This window comes from Gracilinanus agilis, chromosome 5 (assembly GCF_016433145.1).
Source record: "Gracilinanus agilis isolate LMUSP501 chromosome 5, AgileGrace, whole genome shotgun sequence".
Classification (NCBI taxonomy): domain Eukaryota; kingdom Metazoa; phylum Chordata; class Mammalia; order Didelphimorphia; family Didelphidae; genus Gracilinanus; species Gracilinanus agilis.
This window is the reverse complement of record NC_058134.1, coordinates 24,755,403-24,763,856: the sequence shown is the minus strand read 5'-3', so window position 1 is coordinate 24,763,856 and position 8,454 is coordinate 24,755,403. Positions and strand designations below refer to the sequence as shown.

Here is an 8,454-nt window from a genome sequence, read left to right as displayed (position 1 = left end):
AAGAAAGAAAGAAAGAAAGAAAGAAAGAAAGAAAGAAAGAAAGAAAGAAAGAAAGAAAGAAAGAAAGAAAGAAAGAAAGAAAGAAAAAGAAAGAGTAACTGCCTTCAAGGAGCTCACATTCTATTAGTTGGAAATAGCATATACACATATATGTAAATGTAAAATATATTCAATTCAAATACAACATACTTTGGAGAGAGCAGTAGCATCTGGGCGATCAAGAAAGGTAATGCTCAAACTGAACTTTGAAAGAAGCTGGGGATACCAAAAGGTAGAATGAAGAAGAACATTCTAGACATGGAAGTTGAACTTTGTGTTTTTTTCTGGTTCTACCCCCCCTTTTTTTCTTTTGCTACCTCTTCTGTTACCTTTTTGTCATCATGACCCTATGGTCAAGATTCTTTCTCTTCAACTAGGTTTCTTTGAAATGGATCCCTCTTTGTAGGGGCCAAGTAGGTGCTAGTACCCACAAATGGGTGCTAATACCTAAGTCTGGAAAACTCAAAATTTTGATGGGGACACTGACACATATTTTTAGCAACAAAAATCAGTTTCAATGTAGATAAGAAACTTTGGGGAAATGGGCATGGAAGTTTGGGAAACAAGTTTAGGGGTCAATAATTTTCTGGTTTGGGTGAGGGATGATTGAATAGGCTAATTTTCTGTGCCAAGAAAACACAAAAGAATATGGGAAGGTTCTCCAAAAACTGGGTATCCAAAGCAAAATGAACCTGCAGGAATACATAAATCTCTAGCATCTATCCATCTACATCTTTACCTTGACAGGATTTCTTACTTTGTCAAAAGGATAATAAAGCACATTAGAGGACATCTAGTCCAACCCCTTCATTTTACCAGCTAAGAAATTAAGGTCTCTAGAGCACATAGGATCCTAGTCTGAGAGCTGAAAGAGGCCATCTAGGCTAACTCTCTGATTTTACAGATGAGCTAACTGAGACTCAGAGAAATGAAGTTATTTGTCCAGGGTCACATAGGGAGTGACAGATAAAGGCCTGAAACAAAGATTTTCTCATCCCCTATCCTGCATCCTTTCCACTACACTCTGCTATTTCTTTTTGAGCATAGAGATAACTATAAGGAATTCATAAAGACTTCCAAGTATGGATTATACAATGTGTCCAGTGACATGATCATCTTAGCTGGTGCAGGCACCTGCTGGCAGAGAGGAAAGCTGACTTCCACATGACTGACTTCATCTATACTTGCAAACAGGGGCCAATAAGCATTTTCTCCATGAGGATATGCATTTAGATAAATGTCCATCAAAAGAATAAGCACATGGAGGCACAGGACCATGGAAGGAGACTCCTGGAATCACTTCTGACTCTCCAAGAGACAATCCTTATGAGAACCTTCAAAACAAGGTTTTGTTCATCTTTGTTTCTGAGCAAAAACAAGCATTTGGGTCTCAGAATTATTAGTTTGCATGGGCCTCAAGGCCAGTCAGAGAGGGGGTATAGGGGCTCCCTCTGCTGGCTCAGTGCTAGGCCAAGGCATTGGTAGCAAACCTCCCAGGATTGTACAGAGAGGCATTCCTGGTGTCAGACAAGCCTAGGAAGGAGAGGTAGAAAGAGTCTGTGAAATCCATCCTGGGTTAAGGAAGGCTGTAATGCTCTGGAGATAGTTAGGAAAAGGAGAAAAGATTAGAGAGCATGTGTGTGTGTGTGTGTGTGTATAAATAAATATGTATATATTTGCACATGCAATATGTTCACAGACACACGTAGGTATATGTTCATTATGTATTATTGCAACACATATATTCAAATGTGAGTGGATATATATGTATGTGTGTGCTATATGTATTATGAAAGGCAATATAACATAGTAAGTAGAAGGTGAGTCTTGAATGCTAAAAGAACTGGGTTCAAATCCCACCCCTGATACACAACAGCTGTATGAACCTATCTATTATCAGTTCAGTCATATCTGACTCTTTGTGACCCTATTTGTGGTTTTCTTGGCAAAGACACTGGACTGGTTTACCATTTCCTTCTACAGCTCATTTACAGATGCAGAAACTGAGGTAAACAGACTTGAGTGATTTGCTCAGGGTCACATAGCTTGGAAATGACCAGATTTGAACTCATGAATGTGAGTCTTCTTCATCCAAGCCTGGGGTTCCGTGCATGATGGTGCCGCCTAGCTGGCCCTATACACTTCACTTAATCTCACTATCCTAGGAAATACTCTCTAAAAATAAGTTGCAGAGCTCTAGCCTAATTGCATCAGTAGAAGGAGCTTCTCATCCTTAAGTCCCTAAATTACTGAAATTACAGACCCAGGTCTGTCTGCCTATCTAGCTATCTACCAATCTATTTACTATTTACTATCTATCTATCTATCTATCTATCTATCTATCTATCTATCTATCTANTATTTACTATCTATCTATCTATCTATCTATCTATCTATCTATCTATCTATCTATCTATCTATCTATCCATCCATCCATCTATAATCTATCTATCCCTATCTATCTATACATCCATCCATCTATCTCTCTCTCTGTCATCTTTCTATCACCTATTTGTCTCTATCTGTCATGTATCTGTCTATATCTATCTACCATCTGTCTGTCTCTTTTATCTGTCTATCTGTCTGCCTATCTATCTATCTATCTATCTATCTATCTATCTATCTATCTGTCTGTCTGTCTATCCATCCATCTGTCTGTCTGTCATCATTCTATCATCTCTCTGTCTCTATCATGTATCTATCTCTATATTATCTACCATCTATCTGTCTGTCTCTATATATCTTTCTATCGGTCTATCTATCTGTCTCTGTCTATCTTTCTGTCTGTCTGTCTGTCTAACTATCTATTATCTACATCATCTATTTCTATCTTCTGTTAGTAACTGGCATCTTTTTATCTTTATCTTTCATTTATCTCTATCCACCCACCCACCCATCAGTCATCTATCTATCTCTTTGTCTACATGTCTATAAAGAGCTCAAAAATATGTCTGGATGTGCATGCTTACCTACACAACTGTGTATGTATTATATATGTGTAAATGTATACACATACTTGTCAATGTGCGCATAACAGGTATGTGACCCTATATGAATATGCATGCATAAATATGTGTGTGTATATATTTTACAAATAGAAGTTAAAGGTAAACAACTGTGGCTGAAGCCTCTGGAAGATATAGAAAGGCGTGCAAATGATTTAAAGGAAGGGGGACAGTTACTTGTGTCCACTTTTTAAAGGAAATCCCTCATTTGATGGGTCAAGTGAAGCACCTACAGTTTGACCTGGGACTCTGCAGCCCAGCCAGTCAAATGGCAGCTCCCAGCACATCCCATGACATGAACTCTTCCTGAGCCTGAGATCATTCCCATCTTGCTTGGGGCAGAGAGCCCTCAGCTGTTTCAACATTAAAAAGGAGCTGGCTGTGGTTCTGCCAAAGGAGCAAGCAGTCCTGGGTCCTGGGATGAGGGCCAGTGTCATGGGCCAGTTGGCATGAATTCCAAAGCCCTGGGGTCAGGTATCCTGGATGGGAAGTGGGGGGTTGTTCTGCTGCTTGGTTCTTCCTTCAAGCTCATGTTGATGGTCATGTAGGACTGCTCTGACCAAGATAGGGGGTGGGGGGAAAGGAGGAGAGGGGGAGGGATACATCCTAAGCTTATTGGAAATGGTTAAATCCTCTATTGTTATGGTGAAAGCTGGTGAGACTTTGTTCCTGTGCTCTCTCTCCCAGGGTGTTGTTGCTGATACCTCTCCCCAGACAGTTGCACCTTCATCACAGGAAGCCAGTGCTCAACAACAGCAGATAGCGGTGGAAACGTCCAATGAACATACGCCTGCATATTCCTACCAACAGTCTAAGTGAGTAGTGAGCCCTCACCATGGGGGTGGGGGGAGGGAGTACTTTAACATCTCGGGAAGTACAACAGTTGGAATACCTTGCTTTATACTCACTAGGACTCATGAAGCAAGCACAGTAAGCATTATCTGTTATGCCCATTTTACAGATGCCTAATCAGGCTCAGAGAAATGAAGAACATTGCCCATGGTCGCTTATCTAGTACATGTCAGAATCAGTATGGATCTTCTTGACTCTAAATCTAGCCCTTTATTCACTGTGCCACATTTTATAAAAGAGGAAAATCCAGTTAACAAAAGTTAAGAGAATTGCCAAAATGAATAAATGTATAAAATACATTTTGGAAAATAAATAAAATGTGATTATAAAGCAAACCAATTATATTGACATAAACACTTATCAAAATCAAATACACAATATACAGCTTCATGAATTCCAGGATAAGGATCCCTGGTTTAAAGGGAGGAAGGACTTTTAGTGGCATTTAGGCAATGAATAGATATAATAACATAATGAATAGGTAGAAAAAATAGAATGCTGAGCTTGGAGTTAAGAAGATGAGTTCAAAAAGATAGTGTTGGATGCAGAGTTAGGAAGATCTGAATTCAAATACAGAACTTACTACTTCTGTGACTCCTCAGGAAAAGTCACTACTTCTCAGCCTCAATTTTCTCATCTATAAAATAGGAACTAAAATGGAACTTCATTTGCCTGATGTAAGGATAAATTGAGATCAGGGCTTTGTAATCCTTATTTTTTTACCTGTAATTTACCTGTAAGGTAAATCCTTAATCTATGTGAATACTAGATATTATTATAATATATTATTATATTATTAATAATATTATCATTAAGATGCCATGTGCTTGTACAAATGGTAAAGAAAAAGGATAAGATGCTTGGCTTATTAACAGAGTAAAAAATAAAGAGTCCAAAGGCATTACCAGGTACCCAGCAAGAAAAATTAATGGCAGGCCAAATGACCTCCCTTGTGCTAAGTTCCCAACTGGGAGAAAATTACATTTCCAAAATAGCTACCAAAGTCATGCAAATAGGAAAAACCAAGTCTGCACCTTTTTTGGGAGAATGAGAAAATATTCAAAACCAGATCCTCCAGTAAAAGCAAGAGGATACAGTTAAGTTATATTTGGTTCCCTAACAACATCATTAGCAAAGACACAATAGCCTAGGAAACCTAGAGTCCTGTTCAGAATGGGAACTCTCCTGCCCCCCCCCCCCCACCTTGGGAGAGCATTCCCTCCCTTCCCTTCAATCAAGGTCAGTGAAGACTTCTTGTCCTCCTGCCCCTACACAGTCTCTTGTGGGATCATCTCCTGCCTTCTGTCTGGAGGCTGCCACAGACACGGTTCTGATGGTAAAGCCAATCTTTCAAGTTTTATTAGTGAAAGGATCCTGAAAGGTTATAAAGAGGTTTATTAACCTAGAGCTGAAGGGGTCATTATAGGCTACAACAGAGAACTGTTGGTTCAGTTCTCTCATTTGACAGATGAAACAGCTGAGATATAGAGAGGCAAAGTAACGTGGCCAAAGAGTCTAACTAGAAAGGTGAAGGACCTTGTAATTATGGAAATGAAAATGAATCAAAGAAATTACTGATGTTGATCCTAGAGAGGGGCAGATTGAAATGGGGCTGGAGGGAGCAGAACATCTGCTTCTAATTATCTGAACAGCTGTCACCTGAGACAGGACCTTGGCTGTTTCTGCTTGAGCCCAGAGGTCAGAACTAGGACCACTGGATGAAAGTTGCAGAACCCAGTGTGATTTAATGGAATTATGGTCAAGTAGAACAAACACTGACTCTCTTGTCCTGGCTCCTGGGATCAAGGCCTGCCTCTGCTACTTCTTACCCAGTAGACATTGGGCTAGTCACTTAAACTGCCTCAAACTCAGTTTCCTTCTCTGTAAAATGAGAAGATTGGAACAAATGGTGCCCAAAGTCACTTTGAGGTCTAAGTTTTTTATTCTATTAACTACCTAATAGGAGGAGCTGACTAAAAGTGAAATAGTAATAGCTGACATTTATGAAGAACTTTGTGGTTGGCAAACACTTTTCTTAGGACAATCCTGTGAAATAAGAACCAGGAGTATTATTTTTCCATTTTATAGAAAAGGAAACTAAGGTTCAGAAGACTCAAGGAATGTGCCCATGCTTATTGCATTAGTAAGAGTCAGAAGCAAGATTTCAACCAGTCTATCCTGATTCTATAACCAGAATTCTTTCCACTTATTCACTACCCCCTCACTATTGTATTACAGTCTTTCATCAAGGGATGGACTGCTTTCAAAAATAACTAATGACAACCTCAACAACACAACGATAATAGATGGAAAGATAGAATTTATATAGCATTTTAAGGTTTGCAAAGCACTTTACAAACATTATCTCATTCATCCTCACAACTACCCTGCAAGGTGTAAGGTAATTCAGTCATTCAGTCATGTCTGATTCTTTTTGACCCCATAGCTATCAATGGGATTTTCTTTGGCAAGGATACTAGTCAGTTGCCAATTCCTTCACCAGTAGATCCTTTTGTCAGGCAATTGGAAGTAAAATGACTTGCCCGGGGTCATGCACCCATGAAGTGTCAATAAATCACAACATTTTACAAATGAGGAAAACAAGGCTGACAAAGGTTTTTGTGACTTGTACAGGGTAGCATCACTTGTAAACAGCTGAGGCTGGATTTGAACTCCAGTCTTCTTGACTCCACTTCCAGCTTTCTCTATCCATGGTACTATTTTAGCTGCTTCTAGAATATTGTCTCATTTCATCTTCATGACACCTTTGCTTGGTAGGTGAAAGTAATAGGTTCCCCCTTGTTGGAGGGCTTCAAGCAATGACTGCATGCCCACTCCTTGAGTATGTGACAGAATGGACTTTTGTTTGGTAAAGGCTGTATTTTCGATGGCCCCTAGGCTCCCTTCCAGATACAAGATTCTATGATCCTCTTGTTAGCTAAACCATTCCCGGCTAATCCTAGCTAGACCAGGGGCTATAACAGATTTATTGTTGCCTTGTCCTCAAGCTTCTAACAACACCCACCCAATGCTGAAGAGCTAAATCCTTGCCCTAATCTCCTCTAGGGGTAGACTCAACTTGATAATTTTTTTAAAGAAATTAAAATTTTGAAAAAGGATTTGTTCTATGAGATGTTCCAAAGGGTGAGGAGAAAGGATATAGAGAAATGAAGACAACATGAAAACAAAAGCTAGTCATCAGTTTTGTTTTTAAATCCTACAGGATTTATTCACCTGAGTATATAAGAAACTAGGGAGAACTGAGTCACACTATTTTGACCCTTAATTCACAGTACAAAAATTCACCTGAGTATATAAGAAAGAAGGGAGAACTGACTCATACTATTTTGACCCTTAATTCACAGAGTACAAATATCTCCAGAAAGTATGGCAAGATATTCCAGAGTCCACAGATGGCCCAAAAAGCAAGTTTTGGGAAAGAGTCTCTCATTGTGAAGAGAGCTAGTTAGAAGATACTGAATTTGTCTTGTAGAAAGAACATCCTCATCTCATCCTCTTAACGTTTTACATGGTTGTAGGGCTGGCCTCCTGATTTCAGGGGAGATTCTATTTGGCCACATTGCCCAGTCCATTACAGGATGTTCTGTGGAGGATCTTGTAGGCCCCTGGGACATTTCTAACGTATGAGCCACCAGACCCTCCTGGCAGAGTGCTCTTTCCTTTGAAATCAAAGTTTAAAAAAGTCTAAAAGCACATTATCCTGATGTGTTAGCTCTGTGCCAGCCTCTCTGAGTTAAACACTCTCAGCCATTGACTTAGAGGGAGACAGTAGGTACAACAACAACAACAATAACAAAAACCAGACCCCTCGGCCCATTTTAAGTTCATAGAAGGTAATCATTTCTGGAGCATCCTAGAAGAGGTAATTAACATGATCAGAGCCATGTTTTTGTCAGTTTCTGGCAAAGGGAGCTGTCAGGACTTGAAAAGGTCTCTTGTGAACCCATCCAGAAAAAAAAATGGCAGCTGCCCCAGTTTAATTCTTCCCTTTATATTTAGGAAGGGAAAAATATAAACTCAGAGCGGGGGGTTATAGAAAAGATAAGTTGGCTCCATTAGAGGATATGACAGCTAATGGCTGAGGGTATCCATTCAGGCTCAGAGCGTCCCTGCTAAGCAAGAGGACACTCCTTTGTATTGATGCTCTCATAAGCTTTTAAAAACTATTACTGGGGACATGTCATGATGAAATGAAAAGCGACCTGTTGAGTATTGTGCATGGGAGATATCCCATCCCTGAGTTCCTATTTCAGGCTCATTTCCCTTAATACTTTGTCCTTCCTCTTGGCTATTTGGCAATTCCAGGAAATCGCTGATTAAAACCACTGTCTGGAAGCAATTAGCTTTGCCTTTTTTTTTTTTTTTTTTTTGTCTTTTTGCTCTGGCTTTGTTTGTGATTTCATCAATGAAGGACCTCCCTGAAAGGAAACTCCCTCTTCCACTACAGGACTGCCCCAGACTCAGAAGACGTGAATTGAATCTGTGTTTTTCCTAAGCAGAGACTAACAATTTATCCACTACTAGAGAGAGAAGAACA

General features: G+C 39.7%; 1 protein-coding gene across 1 annotated transcript in view; it reads left to right on the top strand.

Moving 5' to 3' along the window:
• RBMS3 (RNA binding motif single stranded interacting protein 3) overlaps nt 1-3,863 on the top strand; it is a 755,361-nt gene extending 751,498 nt beyond the window's left edge. The window contains exon 17 of the mRNA XM_044678877.1: nt 3,732-3,863. Coding sequence (XP_044534812.1) covers nt 3,732-3,863 — 132 coding nt within the window. The remainder of the gene's footprint in view (nt 1-3,731) is intronic.
• Nucleotides 3,864-8,454: the final 4,591 nt, after the last annotated feature.